At 41.9% G+C, this 20,341-nt stretch overlaps 1 protein-coding gene across 12 annotated transcripts in view; it reads right to left on the bottom strand.

The window, feature by feature from the left end:
* dennd5b (DENN/MADD domain containing 5B) overlaps positions 1-20,341 on the bottom strand; it is a 41,653-nt gene that overhangs the window by 3,969 nt on the left and 17,343 nt on the right. For 2 of the 12 annotated variants that reach the window (XM_034307296.2, XM_034307299.2), the window contains 17 exons: positions 17,227-17,932; positions 15,436-15,623; positions 12,664-13,218; positions 12,295-12,526; positions 11,532-11,682; positions 9,725-9,818; positions 8,978-9,088; positions 7,694-7,825; positions 7,316-7,468; positions 7,016-7,094; positions 6,801-6,882; positions 5,931-6,059; positions 4,917-5,038; positions 3,687-3,832; positions 1,088-1,129; positions 487-605; positions 1-182 (listed from right to left, as the gene is read on the bottom strand). The exon at positions 1-182 is cut by the window's left edge and continues 6 nt beyond it. In XM_034307296.2, coding sequence (XP_034163187.2) covers positions 1-182; positions 487-605; positions 1,088-1,129; positions 3,687-3,832; positions 4,917-5,038; positions 5,931-6,059; positions 6,801-6,882; positions 7,016-7,094; positions 7,316-7,468; positions 7,694-7,825; positions 8,978-9,088; positions 9,725-9,818; positions 11,532-11,682; positions 12,295-12,526; positions 12,664-13,218; positions 15,436-15,623; positions 17,227-17,932 — 3,223 coding nt within the window. The remainder of the gene's footprint in view (positions 183-486; positions 606-1,087; positions 1,130-3,686; positions 3,833-4,916; positions 5,039-5,930; positions 6,060-6,800; positions 6,883-7,015; positions 7,095-7,315; positions 7,469-7,693; positions 7,826-8,977; positions 9,089-9,724; positions 9,819-11,531; positions 11,683-12,294; positions 12,527-12,663; positions 13,219-15,435; positions 15,624-17,226; positions 17,933-20,341) is intronic. The other 10 variants (XM_034307297.2, XM_034307301.2, XM_034307303.2 and 7 more) reach the window with 6 other exon arrangements.

Here is a 20,341-nt window from a genome sequence, read left to right as displayed (position 1 = left end):
CTCGGCCTGTGATGGAGCTAATGCTGATTCGACGGATTTGTGTGGGTGAGCGCTGAGGGGGCGGAGTCTTAGAACCTCGCCCCACCTCCTCCTCGTTGCACGGAGCCACCAATTCACCAATTAGGATTCGCTCAAGACTGCCGTCGTCCACACCTTTCCCCAGCCACCGACCACAAGGGAATCTGGGAAAGGCATCAGTTCAGAAGGGAAAGAGAGAGAGAGACACAGAGAGAGAGACAGAGAGAGAGAGAGACAGAGAGAGAGAGAGAGAGAGAGAGAGAGAGAGAGAGGAGAAAGATAAAGAAGTTGTACAGAGAGAGCAGGAAAGCAAAAGAGGAATATACTTTTCCTTTTGTTCGATTGATTTATTTAAACATTATCAGTGCTGTTCTGTTCTTTTCTCTCTTCTATTTGAGCTCACGTTGGTGTTAATGTGGAGGAAATGTAGAATGGCTAAAATCAGTCGGATGTAAATGCTGGGCTCACTTGTACGTGTGTCCTGTAATCTCGTTGCGAACCATCACGCAGTCCACCAGCCACTTGGCCAGAAGCCCAGCATTATCGTGGCCCAGCTGCACAGTGGTCAGCTTCCCCAGGTTCTGACACTGCAAAAACAGTTTAAGAAGTGTTAAGATGTACAGATAGTGACAGTAACGGAAAGAAAACCCATTTCACCCACAATGAATAGTCCATTTTATAGAATAGTCAAGTGCCAAAGGCTCACACAGCAGCCACCTTATACCCCAGAAGAAACATGCAGCACTCAAAAACTACTCCTCTACCCACCACTAATGCACACAACCTCCCAGTGTCCCAGCAAACTATCTTAAGATGCTCTTAAATGTCATTTTCATGGAAGTTCTAAACGTCTTTAACTGAATGGATGGAAGCAGCAAAGCGCCTGAACAATGGCGTAAAGCTAATAAAGCCGAGTGTTATTTTCCTCTCTGAAAAGCAGCTGCATGAAAATGACAATGTTTAGTTCTACAGGAATATCCAGAAAGAGGGAGTGAAGGAGTGAGGAAAGAGGAGAGAGAGAGAAAGAGGGATGGAGTGAGAGAGAGCTACGGTAAAATGTGCTCCTGACCTTGAAGGGGATGGAGAGGTGCGAGTGAGCCCTAAAGGCAGACTGGAGAAAGAAACATGACGGGTTAGCACATGACAGAAAGGGAGGGGCAGCGAGTGGCTCTGCTCGCTCTGGCATCCCCAGTGATGTAGCGATTAAGGTAGCGCCCTCGTCAGCAGGGCTTCACACACACACACACACACACACACACACACACGACTGCAATTCACCATGGAAACGAGGCAGCACGATATGGGTTACCCCGACCTACAGGTTTTCAGTGAGTGAACGGATACAAGCTGCCAAAACACCCTTTTAAATTTAAAGTGCAAATTTCAAGAATGTGTGAGTTTGTTCTATTTTTAAATGTGTGTCTTGCAGAAGCAGAAGTAAAATCAGGAACCGCAGGAAAATCTCCGGGAAAAAGCTGATGTGTTCATGTATCATACCGAACAAACGATCACACTGAACTCTACCAACATTCAGACCAGACGCAGAACAGAGTTCCATCACAACCACACACACACACACACACACACACACACCACAACTGTACACGCACGCCACACACACAATTGTACATGCACGCACACCACACACACCACAACTGTACACACACACACACACACACACACACACCACAACTGTACACGCACGCCACACACACAATTGTACATGCACGCACACACACACACACACACACACACACACACACACACACACCACAACTGTACACAGGTGCACACACCACAACACACCACAACTGTACACACACAACCACACATACACACAACTGCTCATGCACACACACACACACCACAGCTGTACATGCGCGCACGCTCACACACCCGTACACACACCACAACTGTACACACACACAAATACACAACTACTGTACACATACACACAAACTGCCAAAAAAAAAAGTTAACTAAGGAAGTTACACTATTTGCATCTTATTAAACAGTCAAATAATCAAATCAAAATGATAATCAGTGATATTTGTTAAAGAGGCTGTGTTCTCTGCTCTCCTGCTCTGTTTAACACACACACTTTCACACTGCACCGGTCCACTTGCTCATTGATGCCTGATTCATGAGACTCTCCATGAGTCAGAGTCAGAGCTGATTAAACACAGCCTCTGGTTTGCCGTCAGACAGCATGTAACCTGCACGTGCACCATTTAATACACTGCTTACACCTTCATGTGTGTGTATTTCTCCTTTACCTCTCAAGTGCTAGATTACCACACTATGCTAAACTCGATTAAAATAGCAGTAACAGTACAGTAAAATGATGAAAAAGAGTGCTTATAGTTCCTATAACCGCACTGGGATGTTTCGCTGTGTGTATCACTCCGCTCGTCTGTGTTCATCACGTAAACCTCCACTTCCCAGTTCGAAACCGTTACTACAGTAGAGGAAGCGACATCATCAGCGGACACGGCAAAGAATACTTTTCAGGAATATAACTTTTAGTTTAAAATATGAAGATGAAGATGAAAAGGAAGAAGAGACGCCAGTTTCACCAGAAAGCTTCTTTAACCTGAAAGTACAAATCAGTGTGAGCTAACCAGCTATAAAGTGAGTGACGACTTCTGGATTTATTTCCACTAGCGGAGCAAAAATAAACAGAACATTTGGTCATACTGTGTCCAAAATGTCACTTCTTCAATATTAATTTCTTGTTTATAAAAGCAATAGCACACGCGCAATCACGTAATATAATGAATATCAGATATTCAGTATAACTGCACTCTTGCTTGTGTGATATTGCTTAACTAACTACACTGCTAACAGCCCAAAATAATAAAAATGCTGTGTTTTGACCAAAATGTAGTTTTTTCTGCCGAGACTTTGACACCTCTACTTTACATAGCCATACACATATTTCACCGAAACTAAGTGGAAATGTCTTTTATTCACTTTCTAACCTAAAGCGAAGACTTTCTGCAAAGAGCCAGATTAACCAACACAGCGGTAAACATAGTCAGTCTGCATAATCACGTCTAAAACCGTGCTAGCTCCGTGTGATTTCCTCCCACAGTGAGCGTCACGCCTTGATCAAGCTGGTGGATAGCTACAGTACTGTGCAGGAGTCAGATCTCACCTGCTTAGTTTCAATCAGCCAGCACTTCTGTACTTCTTGTTAATTATTTGACGGAAAAAAATAACAACAATGATGGGAACGTGTGTGGTACATTCATTCAAATTTTTTTAGTCAGTCAAACAGCCATGCAGTATTTATTTATGCAGGTCAATATTAAAGTTCAATACACAGCAAAACAAACTGATCAATTCAGGTTGTAATCAGATACTGGCTAATCAAAATGTCTGTGAGCTGCACTGAGAATAGGATCTTTAAATTTGATTTGATTTTTTATATATATATGCCAATGAGAAACATATTTCAGTTGAGCTCTGTAGTTTTCAGACCGTTCAGAAGTAGTACTAAATGTTATGGGCCTCTGAAAGGCAGAGCTGTCAAAGCTGTGTGATAAACATGAGGTGAAAATAATTCGGCTTTACTTTAATGCTTTTAACTCAGACACGCTGCACAGCTCTATCACCACGAGCAACCGTTGCCATGTAAACGGCAGCGCTGATGTCAGTGCACTCACATCAAACGTCATCTCCAGGACGTTCTTCGGTATCTGCATGACGCCCGAGTCACCTAGTTCACCTGACACGCACACCCAGGGGTTCGATGTGGTCATGGCATTGCTCAGCTTCTTGATAGGGATGATGACGGCGCGATACGGAATCACTGAGGGGACAAACAAAGAAGCACAACTTCAGTGTAAATGAACATATGAAATAATAGTGAATAACAATCACTGATACAGAAAGTTCAACCTCCATCCCTATTATAAAATATAATACATCTGCTACTATCACTAACTTTAAAACTGTTAATTGTGCAAGATAATAAATAAGAAATTCCTAGAAAACATTTTATTCTGGCTTTTAAAAAAAAGAATAAAGTCAGATAGCATCTGCGCTGTTTTTATGAGCAGATTCACAGACAGCTTTAGCTCTGATTCTGTACAGCCATTATACAACGCGACTCGTGTAATTAGAGAATTTGTGAGAAAATGAAGACAAAAGGGAGAAGATGAAAGCAATGTGAAGGAGGAGGATGAATAAGAGGATTTAAGGGTGACTTAAGGACAAGTCTGAAAGTTTTCATAACGTGTAATGTAATGTCTGTGTGTGTGTGTGTGTGGGGGACATTTTGTGTAATCAGGCTGAATTTGTCACTGTGTGAACTAATGTGAAGTTATATTTGGAAAAACACAACACTAGCAATAATAAGAAGCTGGTGAAGGTGGATGTATGTGAAGTGGCCCATTCTGCTAGAGCTCTGCTCACGCTCACAGGGACTGTGACAAAAAAAATTAGACCTGTGGTGAATAGTTCTTAGTGTGACTCTGTGTGTGTCTATATTTATTTCTCTCTGTGCATGATTTCCTTCCTAGGGTGTGACGCAGGATGTTCATTCCTCGAGGATACATCTCGCAGTGTCCTGACCTCCACCACAGCGAGCGCACATCATTCCACAGAACACATTCGTGTCTTTGTAAGGTTATGTGAAGGCCTCGTTGCATATTAAATGCACATTAAAATGAGCAATAATGCACTTTATATATTCACTATTCTCCCCTCCGCAACCATTTCCACAGTCAGGTCCGAAAAAATCAGAGCTGCAGGACATTTTGGCCAAAATATCGGACAAGGTTTGGGTATTTTTGCTTTACCTGAGTATTGCAAGATTGTCTACTGACAGAGAAGAATATTTTAGTTAGTAGCCGTGGTGTATTAAAGCAGAAAATGTTATCGTGTGCACGCACTGATGGTGGTGAAGACGCTGGTGAAGCAGAAGTAGTCCACTGTGTTCAGACTCAGCAGATGGAAAAGAAACTGCTCCTTCTCTTCATCACACCTCAGGAAGGCATATCGCTTATACAGCTTCCTGTGGATGTGTTACACACTTATTACACACACACACAAAAAAAAAAAACACACCACATACAATGTACACAACGTCCACAAATTATTGGCACCCTTCACAAAATTGAGCAAAAATTATCGTCTATAATAAAGAAATTTTCCACTCAAATAACAGGAGGAAGTATTTATCTTTCTTACAAACAACTCACACTGGAACTACTTTATTTTTTAAATAAGTATTTTCTGGGAAAAAAAAAAAAAAAAAAAGGATCAGGATGTCTGTCGATAAAAGGGCACTGCATACAGTGGAAAACATGGAGGTGGATCACGGATGCTGTTTTGTGACTGGTGCTTCAGGGGCTTTGGGGAAGATTGATGGCGACATGAATTCTGCTGTGGACCAGAATAATCTGGCTGCCTCTGCCAGGAAGTTCAGACCTGACCATAGACAGAGCTTTCAACCCGATAATGTTGAAATATACAAACATGCTTCCAAATCAACACAGAAGCACAAACACCTGTGAAAAACCCGGTGGTGTGAATCGAAGAAGGACGTCCATGTGCAAAACCTCACAATGTAAAGGAGTTTAAAATGTTTTGCATGGAGGAGTGGAAATTAGATCTCTCTACAAAGGCTTGACCTTGTTAGACGTTACGGGAAGAGGAAGACATTTCCAGGGAAGATGGCACAAAATATTACTTAAAAATAGTTGTGTTAGGGAAAGTTTTAAAAATGATCGAGTCCCTGTATGTTTGAGCTCAAAATAATATAATGTGCATGGTATTATTTTTACATCCTCATTTTCATGAAGGTTGCCAATAATTCTGGAGAGTACTGTATTTAGTTTTGGCTGTGTGTGTGTGTGTGTGTGTGTGTGTGTGTGTGTGTGTGTGTGTGTGTGTGGTCATTATACTTGGTTATAGCTTGGTTAGAAAGCAACTGTTTGAGGTGTTGGGACAGCAGTTTTTTCTCCAGGGACAGACGAATCCAGGCTCGCGCTCTCCCTACGTCAGTCTTGATCTCCCCCATGCTCTGGATGTGCCTGTGTGAAACAGAGGAGGGATTTTAAATTGGTTTTCCCTGATGGTGTATGTGAGTGTGTTTTGGCCCAGACAGGACTGAGAGAAAGGAGAGAAAGCTCAGTGTGATTTGTACTGTCTAATACACTTCCATTATGTTAGGAATAACACACGACAGACTGCAGTAACATGAAAATAATCCACGCCGGGGTGGTGTGATGTGTCACGACTCTCCACACATGAACTTTGTTCACTGCCTGACTGCTGAGAGTACTGTGAAGCCGAGAGACCACACAGTACACACGGGCTCACGTCTCACACCGGTTACATTCTGTTTCAAGTCCATGACTAATCTTCTGCGTTTGATGCGAGTCAGGACAGCGTCCAAAACGATTCAGAAACGTGTCAGGTGTTTAGTGTGACTGAACTCCAAATCCCAAAATGCATCACTCAGCGTACAGACCAACAAATATGTTGAAAAATTAAAAGATAAATGTGTGTTCTTTGCAGAGAGAAGCTAATGAGTTCTTCTTAAATGTCTTTCTTTTAGTACATTTACATGTATATTTACAGCATTTAGCAGACGCCCTTATCCCTTATCAGCTTACATTTATCTCTTTATCTCAAGCGAAAGCATTTTCCTCAAGATTTCAACAAACTGCAGCGAATGTTCATCATTAGAGGTTATTTATACGAGGGAATATTCCCATTCAGTTCAGCTGGAACACGCTGCAGTAATGAATCACACTCCGGTGTACTCCCACCTCATGTCCTGCACCACTGATACGCGCAGTACTGACAGGCCGACAGACGAATCCGACTTGCGCTTCTCTTGCCCATGAGACACTGTGTAGCAGATGACAAAAAAAAAACAGACACTCAGACAAGTTTAAGCACACACACGTGGTTTTGTGTGTGGGTGTGTATACATGCAGCATGTACAGTACTGTACACTGATGTGTATGTGTATACGCAGTACCTGATGACTCCGCCTGCTGCTCCATCTTCTCCACTCGGTCCTGGTAATGTCTTAAATGGGACCATAATGCAGACTTTCCCTGAAAAATAGACAGTCACGGCAAAATTCTACCATGTAAATGTGATTTTTCTGTGTCTCTTATACGCAGTTGCCAGTGGACCACACTGATCGAACCACAGAAGCAGTCAATTATTTGTAGAAGCCCAAAAACTGTAATCCCGACTGTACAGCCCTCTGCCTGACAAACCTCGCCGTCCTACTTTCATAATGCACTACAGACTGCTTGAGAAAGCGACTCACCTGTTTGACCTGCAGGCCGTGGCTCCATATTCTCTCCAGCAGGTCACACAGGCTAGCGATGAGTGTGTTCTCCTCCAAACCGGTGATATTAGCCTCTCCGTGGCCGAGCTCCACGGCCTCTCGGCCCATCTTCTCCACCAACATCCGCTTAGTCTGAACACAGAACACACTCCGTTAACATAAGCCGCATCACACCACAGGTGAACTCTTCATTTTCACTGAAAAAAAGAACTACTAGATGAAACATTGACGAATGCTAAAGCACACTGTTCTGCAAAATCCTGTTCTCAATAAACACCAGTGCCTAAGTGAAAATAAATAAATAAACCTCATGTGAGTGAGTGAGAGAGAAAGGCTGAGAGATAAAGCCATACACACCTTCATTTTGCATTCCTTCAGTAAGCCCTCCACAAACTTCGAGTTGGTCTGAGCGATGACCGCTGGAGAAAGGTCAGACAGTTTGGGTTGCCTCAGGTTTTTCCCCAGGCTACGCGCCTCCTGCATGTACTTCTACAAAATCATATACGTGTTAGAGTCTCTCTCATTCTGTGTCTGTGTGTGTGTGTGTATGAATGCCTATTAATGTATAATAGTAAACTACATTAAACTTCCTGGCTAAAACTGGCTTTACACTGTACGATGTTCAGCCCGGTTTTCCTGTTGAAGGCAAAATTGCACATCATGAAGGAAAATCTTTGGTCGGGGTTGAGATCAGCGGTCTTGAGTTGACTTATAACTTAACATGCTCAACAGACTTTAGTACCACTGCGACCAAAGACGGCCAACGACAAACATCTGGCAGTGTCAGAAAACTGATTAAAATCTCAGGATGTGAGCGCTGCTATGACGCTCGTCTAAAATCCACCAATAAGAGGACAGGATTACACAACACTCAGAAAACAGCTACAAATACAGCAATGCTGACACGAAACAAACAAATCACATCGCAGTTCTATCATGACAGGACAAAAAGGGACGAAAGAAAGAAATAGCAGATGAATTCCAGGTGTGTAGCTAGCTAATTAACACACAAACGCTCCGTTCATCGAGTTTCTTTACTGTTATGCTTTCCTCTGCTGCATCGCTGCTCTCCCAGTATAACAGAAATATCTTTAATTGTAGATCTATGATCTTCATCTTATTATCTGACATGAAGAACACACGTTGTTAGAGAATTCTGCCATGATTTAATTAGGATCATGTCAATAATAATAATAATAATAATAATAACCGCTGGAACTGTACAGTGTAAAACCAGCTAAAGACAGAATCGTAAACTCTGCACTATAACTGATAAATCCCATCATCTGGATCATGATCCTTTGGTGTCTGTGTTAAGAGTTTTATATTAGATTACTGCAAATGATCTGTCATCAACTGCTAACTAACATCTGTTAGTTTCTCTCCAGGAGGATCGTGTTTCAATCTGAAAATGTCCAAACTGCATCTTTGGGATGGTAGGAAAGGTAAAGTGTACGGAGACGGCTGCGATAGAGGTGCGTTGATTACGATCCACTGAGAGCTTCTGTCAAAGCTTTGGTGCTTAGGAAGCTCTGGGAATCTGTCATCACGCCTCACAGTGCTTTTGGGAGGTTTATGTTTGTATCTAGGCTTGTTCAAACAGGTCTCAGTTGCTCACACAGGAGCAGGCCACAAACGTACCAGGCTGCAGGATGAGAAGGACTTTTTGGGTGGTTTAATACGAGGGGTTGGTGCCTTGACCCGCTCCCAGGAAGCCATAGAGCTCTGCACGACCAAACCCCCCTCCACTGGCTGTGGAGTGGTACAGCCCACAACCCACAGCATTCAAGCGATGGATGACGCAAACAAAAGACGAGAAGAACAATGAAAAGAGCAAAAAAAAAAAAAAAAAAAAAAAAAAAGTAACATGCAGTAACATTCAAACAAGCAGCCAACAGAAAGCCATGCAAAGCAAACGGATGACAGGAAACAAACTTGACATAAACGCAAGAAGCAAACGAAAAACAGGTTCTGAAAAGACTTTGGCAATTTTGCATGCTAATTATATAATTAAAAAGCAACAATTTTAGGGCATATTAAATCTAGTAACTGCTGAATATAAATCTTAAATGATGTACACACAAAAGCAAGTGTTGGCCGAGGCATCATGCAATCATCGCCATATAGGATTTTGAATAATTAATCATTATATTAGTTTAAAAGTCAGACACTATTGTCCACAGGTGCTTTATAATAATATTAAAAGTAAATAGGGAAGAATTTATTGGGCTCAAAGAAGTCCAAGGCAAAAAAAAAAAAAAAAAAAAGGAAAGAAAGGAAGAGAGGAAATGCAATCCACACTGATCAAAAGTGGCATGATAGAGAGCAAGCACAGAGAAGAAGAGAATGAAATGATGATGATGATGAAAGGAGGCGGTGGTACTGCACCTCTTTGAGGTCGTTGTCCAGCCCGAGATGATCAGTCTGCTGTCTGTGCCAGTCCCTCCGTCGCTGAGCCGTGCCAGTGCGATTAGACCACCTGCTGACCGAGGACATGTGAACATCACACGATCATGACCCTGTTCTTCGCCTTTCTAGCTGATATACAATAATATTAGGGCTGTTATGATACGGCGTATTGTATCATATCGTTCGATATAATGCTCACGATTTGATACGTCTGTGTATCCAACAAAACATTCAACAGACTGCACAATGAAGTAGGATATTCTTCAGAAAATGCTGTTTATATATCGTGATGGTGTGAAACATGTAAACTTAGTCAAGCCCACACTCCCTTCTCCGAGGGAAAAAAAAAAAAAAAAAAAACAACACTCGTCTCCTAAGCACGCCGTTTATCATGAGCTGGCACTAACAACACACTCTCACTCTCTCGGACAAAGTGTTTTTCTTTGCTTTTTTTTTTTTTTTTTTTTGGTAAAATCAGTTGGGTGCCAGTTGGGTGAAGTTGGCAGTAGCCATGGGTTTGTGTTATCACTTTGTGCCCTCCATCTTTAAATAAAAGACCCGTTTGCAGGTAGAAATTAAGTGCACAACCACCAGCATGATACATGATACAAGCAGCAGCAGTGAGTTACACTGGCGAGTGAGTAATTTTTTTTTCTACTAGTTTAAATTAAAATCTGAACAATTATAGTTAGGCGCAGATCTGACACCCTGTATCAGTATCAGACTGATACCAGCAAAAAAGAAAGAAAAAAAGAGATCAGAGAAGACATGTCGCACATCAGATCCTGTAACAAACAGCAAAGACTGGAATCCGATTTAAAAAATAATTTATTTTTGGAACTGGAAATGTTTACATATAAAGAGGCTTGACAGTTTTTCCTTCTGTTAGTATTAACTTTATTATATGTACATGTTATATTTATACTTATAATCTAAGCAATTTCGTGTTAATAAGTTTAACTGTGAAGTGCTTCAGTTTCAAATAAAAACTTTTAAAGCTTAGAAGTTCATAAGAAAACAATATCGGATGGTATCGGTATTGTAATAAGACTCCATTTTATATTCTTTTTTAATACTCGATGCAACAGTTTGACAGGTTACTCTGTAGTTGGGGTTTTAACGTCTTGAGCCATGGGCCCCTTTATTTATTTATTTATTTATTTATTTTAAATGTCATCTAAATGTCTCTGCATGGCCCTGGAGCCGGGGTACACGTGTTCCTATTAAAGTGCTACAGTTGTGGTTAAATCGTGGCTAATTTACTCATTTGTCATTTCATTTTACAGACAAATACAGCTTGGCCATCTACATAAATATCAAGATCAATATTAAAATGCCGAATTAAGTATGTAGTAAACCACGACACAAAGTTATGAGCAGCAGAAGACATCTTATAAGTGACAGATTTTTAGAAATAAGGATAAGAGAGATAAAATACTTTGACACTCAGGCTCACAGTATAGCTACCCAGCTATGATTCTGGAAATAAGCAACACTACAGGGTATTAACTTTATCCATGCTTTACTGTTTAAACATTTAGTGGAATATAGCAAAGATCCATGATGTACGAAGCACAATGAACAAACAGTTTGTCTTTCTATCTCAATCATCAGCACCATTCATGTAATTTTATCGATGGTTCTGCACAGCCAGTTCCGGCCAGCTATTCATCACATGTTCATTAGTGAGTGCTGCAGAGAGGCAGATTAAACAATGTGGGTGGACTGGACGAAGGACAAAGAGGCAAAGCTAGAAATCCTGGACCTGGACCTGGACCATACTCACTTATTGTTAGTCGGGCCTGAGGCGAGCACGTCTGACTGCAGCTTTGGGAAGAAGCCCTGCTGGTATTTGCCTTGGCCAATCTTCATGTCTAACAAGTGAGGATGAATGGCTGTATGGTCAATTTTCATCAGCCGCTGCTCAATGGCCTGAGCTGGAAAACAGAGAGGAAGGAGAAAGAGAGAGAAAAAAAAAAAAGCTTCCAGATAAACGTTATTGAGCCTCGAACCAAATCCTGGACTATGAATCTTTCAAAATTAACTTCTTTTTTAAAAAAACTCTTTAAAATGGCAATAAACTATCAGATTGAAAATAAAACAATGTTTCAGATCAAGAAGTGGACACACACACACACACACACACACACACACACACACACACACACACACACACACACACACACACACACACACACACACACATACTAATGATGATTTTCTGTGGAGCACTCGGAGGCATTTTACAGCACTTATTACTATGACTCATTTTATGACATTTTGGCTGGTCTTTTCATCCCACTCTGCTTTATTTACAATTTTCTCTTCGCCTTAAAACTTTGCTACCATTCGTGACTATCTTACTGCAAAACCAGCATGGAATAATTTAAAACTGGTTAACAGATTAATTATTACTGATTCATTTAAATAGGATGAAAATGCTCCATTTTCTACTGTTGGATGTAGAGAGAATTTGTCGTGTGATTGGATATGTCGAGCTCTCTCACACAAGCAGCCATGTAAGTGTTAATGAAAGCGGAACGGCTCACCGGACTCGTTGAGGAAGGTGCACCTCTGGTAGACGGAGGAGCGCAGGCTGGGAGCGCGTACGTTGTAGAGGCGGGCCTTCTCGATGCGTCCGTCAAACACACGCAGCAGGGGCTCCTTTTCCTCCCACTGGGACAAGATTTTATTGTCGATGAAGGTGGCGAACATCTGGGTCTCGATGAAGCGGCACAGAAAAGGCAGGTATGGCTCTGGCTGGTCTGACAGGAAGGAAGCCTGGAGAGAGAAGGAAAGCAACTTATCATATGTTCTACATTGGGAATGATAGATTACCCCAAAAAAAAAAAAAAAATTTAAATGCCCGACTTGTCTAGAAATGTCTATACATGCCCACTTTGGAGAAATCTGGTCACCTTGTCAAAGTTGTGCATCTGCTCCCGGTTGGAGAGCCATGACTCCAGGTCTGGTGAGTTCTGAATGACGAAGGCCTCGTAGTCAGCGAACATTGCAACAAAGCGAGCAGCAAACACCTCCCTCAGCTGCACGCTTAGCTTGGCATTCCTCAGCTCCTCCTCCTCGATGCCAGTCTTCAATACCCCCATGTTCTCCTCCCCTAAACCCTTCTGCCCGGCCACCAGCTCCTCCAGACGGGCGACCTTCACCCCCGTGCGCTTGGCTAGAGCCTGAAGGCGCTCCAGAGTCGGGTTTCCCTGCAGCAGGTCCACAACATCTAACGGCAGATTTCCATTCTTCCCATCGTCTACCAAGTCTCTCAGAGCTTCAGTCCCAGTCACATGTGTTTGAGTGGAGGTGGGTGGAGGCGAGGAAGCGCCCCCCTCTAGAGGCAGGCCATAGCTCAGCAGCAGCTCGCTCAGCTCCTGGATGAACTCAGCCTTGTTGGGGAACTGTGGGAAATCCTCAGGCAGCTCCAGGCAATGATTGTCAATGTCCACGAAGCAAAGGTTTGCCTGTAAAGAGAGGTAAGCCACAGAAATCATTTATATTCCCCTATCAGAAACATACACGCTATTCTACAAACTAGTTAGCAGTTAATGTTAGGACGTGTTCAAGTTAATGTTCACGTCCTTGGTAAGGTATTATTGATAATTTATTATCAGAGCATTACATAAAAATGGTGACAGATATAATATAATGCAAGCAACAGCAAAATAAAGAGTTAAAACCCCCTGTTAGAATGCTAAGAGACCCCCCAAAACAATGCTTCCTAACTGGGAATGTTAAATTCTAAACTTGTTATACGTATATTAACATTAACATTAAAGGTGTAACGTGTGAGTAATAAATACGTACTCATATCAGTATGAAGTAGAACAGAGAGAGCATTCGATGCCTGAATAAAGAATGTCACTAATACACTCTCACTCTCCTGCTTCACAGCAGCACGTGAACATGAACGTGTGTCCTTATTCTCCTGATGTATAAATAAAACACTCAGGTAGAGCACAAGCACAGCTCATACTCCCGGGATAAAGTGCTGCTGAAAGCCTGGCACACAAATATGCTGATACGCAACATCAGTGTGCGCTGTTTCACCGTATTAAGAAAGCATTTGCTCTTAATCAGCCTGTTTTTAAAGACAACATTCCTTCCGGAGCTGCCTGCACAGATCAGATCACGTGACTAAGATAATAACGGAAGGTTTGACAGTACAGACAGGAGCAAGGCTGAGAGTGCAGCAGCCATCTTCTCATGAAGAGCTGTATATACATCAGCAAAAACCGAGCTCACGTACTTCTTCGCTCTCTCCGAGTAGAGGAACACGGAGAAACAGGAGGTGAACGGATAATAGGATTGAGGAAGCATGAATAAGGAATAGCTCACAGCTCCTGAGAATAATTTAAATAAACGTCCACATAATGTAAAGCAAATGCAACAAAGCAAACAGAGCAACGGCTCCTAAAACTTTGTGGACAATAAAGTGGACATAAAGAAACTTCTGCGACCCCAAGACTCGATCGTGCTACATTTATACCTTATTACTATTTTAACATTTGAACATTTTATCATGTCAGTTAACATATGTGTATGTATACCATACTAACAACCAAAGGAATATTCCTGGCACTGAGTTATGAGTCTAGCGGGAATGGTGAGCTTGTGCTCAGGAGGTGTGTGTGAAATGAAATCTCATCACAACGGCCAAATTCCTTACTTAACGCAGACGAGAGCCCTAAATCCAGCTTCACATCACTTTCAGTGCACGCAAAGGAATATTTACACCCTCCTGCATTGTGCCAAACTCTGCCACACACATGACATTTCATATCCTCGTTATTTACCATCACGCTTGTAAATCCTTACTCAGTAAACGTTTCAACATGTTTTCATGGGGAACTGTCCATATTTATTGCTGAACTCCTACATTAGTGCAGTGTGTCAGTAAAGCGAAAAAGACTAAAATAGCACGTACACGCTTCATTTAAATGTGGCTTGTTTTGAATGTGGCTTCCAGTAACAAAATCTGTTCATACTTTATTCAAAATAAATATTCAAAATAAATTGGAGGGGAAAAAAAAAAAGAAAGAAAGAAAGAAAAAAAAGAACACTCTTCTCTCATGACCCCATTTGTAAATCAAATGAATCCAACCAGGTTACTTAAAAATTGTGTTAATAAAAATAAATAAAGTGTAACTATATATAATATATATTTTTTTTATATATATATATATATATATATATATATATATATATATATATATATTTTTTTATATATATATATATATATATATATATATTTTTATATATATATATATATATATATATATATATATATATATATATATATATATATATATATAATATAAGACTAATAAAAAGCCTCAAAGTCTCAGACTGAATTGAACTACACAGATAAAGAATAAGTGAAAGTCTAATCTGTTCACTAGTAAGTTTATATTTAAAAAAAAAAGAAGAAGAAGAAGAAGAAGCAGTGTGAAAGTGTGTGCACGTTTCCAATCATCCATTTGAACATCCCGCCTTTTCACCACACATCGTGTAGTTACCCAAACAAGAAACTTTTTAAGAGGAGGAATCTATGGGGAAAGGAGCAGGCTCTGTGCAGTACCAGTGTCTGAAATCCTCTCTGTACTGAACAGTGTGAGGTCACTGATTACACAGCGGAGACAGTGAACACACTGTGTATGCTGTAGTGTTTGCCCAGTCACCTCTTGAGGCAGCTCGAGTTTGGAGCGGTCCGTGCCCTCTTTCGACTGCAAGCCCATGACGTAGGGCACAGGGGCATCCAGGAAGTGCAGCAGGGACGCAGGCAGGATGGGCACGTACACATGCTGCCACTGGAACGGAAAGAGGAGTGTGGTGATCCCCTCCGCTACCACCATCAGCCTCTGATAATCTAAACACACACACACAGGACAATAAAAAAAAAATCGTATATGCATTTAGAAAACTTATCTTACAATATCTCAAATAAACACCCGACTGAATCTTACTCCATAAAAGCTCAATGCCTTTTTAAAAAAAATAAAATAAAAAATAAAAAATAATCCCTGCCTCATGAAATCATATGTAAATATCCAGTATAGCAGAGTCTCATCAAGTTAAATGTAATATTTATGAATTCATTTGAATGCCACCTCAAATCTAACTTCAGACTAAATCTGCAGTAGCTAACATTTCCAGGAATTTTGAAAAGAACAAATAATAATTCATTCGAAATGGCGGTATAATAGAGGCTTTATCCAAGTGTCCTTAATAATCTGACAATCAGTACGGCACATTATATGCATGTTACATTTACTAAGCCAGTGTAAGAGATCAACAGTTAATACGATGTCCGACAGATTAAGACAGACAGCTTGGTACAGTGCTTTTAAAGTAGAGCCGAAGTCTTCATTAGCATCTGCATTGGCTCAGTTTTCACACACAAAGTTCATGGCAATGGAATATTCATTAGGCCACCTCCTTTCCTTCTCCATATCACAGACATAGCACAGACGCTTTGGAGGCTAACTTTAGCTAACTTGAGTGAGGTTTACTCTGAACGGATCAAAGGATCAGACAGCCGACAGACATGCTAACACATTCTGCTTCAGCCTAGCAACCTGACGCTACGTGTTTATACTCTGACTGAAGAATCTTTTGAGAAGTTTATTTAGGAATCGGATTGATGTTAGCTAAAATGTTCTCCACTTGTTTTTATAGATTAGCACTAAAACACAGGCAGTGCTTTTCATCTAAACTAACACTTTCAAATTCTGTAACAGTAGAAGCTCCTCATGGCTTGCCGTCTCGTCAGAGGCTAAATGATGCTAGTGCTGGACTAGCCTGCCATGTCTAGACATATATATATATATATATATATATACACACATTTCATAGAAACTCTGAGCTTTTATACTGGAGAGAAAGCATACACATCTCTTAATGTTTACAATTTTGCTATTTGTGGACACATTTAAGACGTAATGTTTAACGAGTACAACATCGAGGACTTCGTGGCACTGAAAGTTGACGTGTAGCCCAAACAGATGACTCAGGTTGAGCTAGCTAAACATGTTCATATACTCAACTCCTCAGTAAGAACATGACCTAGCTATGTAGCGTTAAGTAGCTAGTTTTTCTGATGTAGATTTTATGTAGGTTTGTTAAGGCAAAATAAATTAGGCATGTTAGCTAACTAGCTAGCTAAGCCTGGTAAATGCTTAGTTAGTTCACTGATATGGTAGTTAGCTAATCAGCTGAGATGAAACGAGCGCGGCAAAGACGGAGATCCTCGGACCAACTGTCCTTCCTAACAGCTTGTAACCACAAACGTCTTCTGTTGGCTTGGAAAGGTGCCTGATTCAATACAGCTCTGATTCGAACACTTTTCCCACTCTGATACCTGAGCACAGCACAACACATCTATAACACAGCTTCTGTGGAAACATGGAACGCATAATTAAAACCTCAACTCCCAACTTTCCTTTTTAAACCAGCATCAGTTTGAGTCTCACCTTGCGAGTAAAGCAGAACCTGCATCTCCAGCAGGACGCAGGTAAAGAGCTGCACCAGGTTCTCGATGCCCAGCAGCCGAAAAGCCTCGCCCAGAGGAAAATCCGCCAACGGCAGCTCCGCCGGTCCTGGCCGCTGGCACACGATGGGCTCGTACACACCATGGAACTTTAAGGAGCGTCCGGGAGGCGGGAGCGGGACTTCGTACAGCACGTTGTGTATGTAGCTCTCCAGTGGCAGAGGGGGCGGCTGCTGGGCCGTTACAGCCCTGTGCAGCTGGGACAGGAAGCGCTGGCACGCATGCATGAAGGGCATAGGCGTGATCAGACACAGTGCTTTGGAGACGTACAGCGTGTCCTGCTCAGCGTCGTAGCTCGACGAGCTGCAACAACGCTGACTCCCAGAACAGGCAGAGGACAGAGACTCTGCTTCGTCTGAGCTGCTGGTTAACGAGTCCATACTGGAGGATGAGGAGGAGGAGGAGGAGGAGGATGAAGGGCAGTTGTGGGAAGAGGCGTGCTCTGCATGGTGCATCTGGTGCAAAGTCTGCATGGCAGAGCGAATCTGAGTGCTGGTCACCTCCTCGTAGAAGGTGTGTACGAAACCGTAGGTGCGAGAGCCATCCTCACGTGTGATTAGGAACGAGTGGAACTTAGGAGTCAGGGAGTCCTTCTGAGTGCGGAACGACAGGCCTTTAGGCATGCAGAGCTGGAGAGAAAGCAACAGAGAGAGAAATGTGGACTACTTTAATGGAATAACACCACACAATACAGGTTTTCAAAAATGTCTCATCCCTGGTCGTGATCATTACAGCTAAATATTATTTAAAAAAAACACTCTTTCATTAGCATATAGAAATCAATACAGATGTGAATATATCCTGACTAAATAAATAGATAAACAAAATGAATAAAGGGACACACACACACACGCAAGCCTCCACCACCAAAAAGTCTAGTCCTTCATGTGACTAATGCATGTGCCTGAGATATCTTTAAATTATACTTCAGACAGGAAGGAAGTTATTGAAGAAAAACTATTTCAGACATTTGACCTTGCTGTGACCTTGACCCTGTTTGGATCAATTCCAAAACCTGATGAGTTCTTCTGCTGGTCACAATAATAATTCCAAGTAAATCCTGCTAACATTCAAGCACTTGCTTGAGATATCACGCTAACAAGAACCTCAGACGGACGCACGCACAACTACAATATCGAGTGGGTATCAGTATCAGCTGATACTCAAGGCTTCAGTATCAGAAAAGGTTTTGTGTCTCTACGTACAAATCTGAATATTAAAAAGAAAAGAGGTGGCACTTTCAGAGACACTTTAAGGCCTGAATTCAGAGAGAGAGGCAGAGAGAGGCAGAGAGGCAGAGAGCGAGGCAGAGAGAGGCCGAGAGCGAGGCAGAGAGCGAGGCAGAGAGAGAGAGAGAGGCAGAGAGACAGAGCGACAGAGCGAGGCAGAGAGAGAGAGAGAGAGAGAGAGGCAGAGAGAGAAAGCGACAGAGAGAGGCAGAGAGAGAGGGACAGAGAGAGGCAGAGAGACAGAGTGACAGAGAGAGGCAGAGAGACAGAGTGACAGAGAGAGGCAGAGAGACAGAGTGACAGAGAGAGAGGCAGAAGTGACACTTTCAGAGACACTTTAAGGCCTGGGTTCAGAAAGAGAGAGAGAGTCAGAGAGAAAGAGAGAGAGAGAGAGAAGTGACACTTTCAGAGACACGTTAAGGCCTGGATTGAGAGAGAGAGAGAGAGAGAGAGAGAGAGAGAGAAAGAGAGAGAGAAAGAGAGAGAGAGAGAGAGTCAGAGAGAGAAACAGGCAGAGAGAGAGAGAGAGAGAGAGAGAGAGAGAGAGAGAGAGAGAGGTGACACTTTGAGAGACACTTTAAGGCCTGGATTGAGAGAGAGAAGCAGAGCGAGAGAGAGCGAGAGAGAGCGAGAGAGAGCGAGAGAGAGAGAGAGAGAGAGAGAGAGAGAGATTACGTGTTCTCCCTCCAGGCCCAGCAGATTACTGTGTATGTACATGAGCTGCATGCAGAGACTGGTTCAGAGCTTTGAGAAGCAGCTTGTGTGCTGACGTCTCTGAGGGAGAAACAGCGCTGCTCAGGTGTTCCTTTCTCAGAGCTGAGAGCGTGCACACTGGGCTGCTTCAGTGCTGATCTAAGCAGAGAGGAAAGACTGAATAATTAATGGCTCCTTCAGCAGCGTCAGGCTTCTGTTTACGTTGCTTACGCAAAAAATGACCTTGCAGCATGGAGACAGCAGGTCAGGGAGTCCCGTTACGCTCAGCGGCACGGGGCAGTAACACGGGGCAGTAACACGAGCCCTCACTGCGACTCAGAGGCTCTTTGTGAACGACGGGGCTGGATTACGCCGAAGCATTCGCTGTGTCTGCATTGACACACAGAGCAGGGGCTTATGGGTAAACGAGTAGATCACAGAAGCTCACAGAGCTCCAAAATCTGCGCAGGATGATGGTGTGTCAGGAAGAACACTGACTGAGCTGGGAAGTGTCGACTTCTGAAGTCTAAAAGCAAGTGAACATACATCATTCATGCCACCTGCATAATTATTTAATACGATTTAAATGATACATCTGGAGTTTTTTTTAGTGGCCTTTCATAAATTCCTCATTGTATTTCGCAATGATGAGCAAACAGACAGTAACGATTCATTTCCCATCCGGCGGAATTGCTTAATGTGACTGCAGACCAAACTATAACGAGCGCAAGATGTGGATTAGGGAGAGAGAAAGGTCGAGCTGCAGCTTCGCTCGTAAGCGTAGACACAAAACGTACGCTCTAATATAGCCTCACATTTCATTCCGTTGTTTTTATTATTATTATTATTATTATTATTATTTCTGCCTCCTATTAGACACAGTGATTTAACTTTTGATAATTTATTGTTTATGTAAATTTTTTTTTTAAATGTATTTTTATATTTTAAACATATTTTTTATTTGCATATACTTAGAAAAACCACATATGATGTTTATACATATATTGGATTTTTATTTATAAAAAAATGCATTACAAATATTTTCTATATACACAATTCTGTTTTAAAATAATTTAACATCAAATCAGCTGCTTCTGGTTAGTTTGTAATTATTTA

Source organism: Pangasianodon hypophthalmus, chromosome 9, assembly GCF_027358585.1.
Source record: "Pangasianodon hypophthalmus isolate fPanHyp1 chromosome 9, fPanHyp1.pri, whole genome shotgun sequence".
NCBI lineage: Eukaryota > Metazoa > Chordata > Actinopteri > Siluriformes > Pangasiidae > Pangasianodon > Pangasianodon hypophthalmus.
Note: the sequence above shows the minus strand (reverse complement) of the source record. Positions and strands in the feature narration are given on the sequence as shown.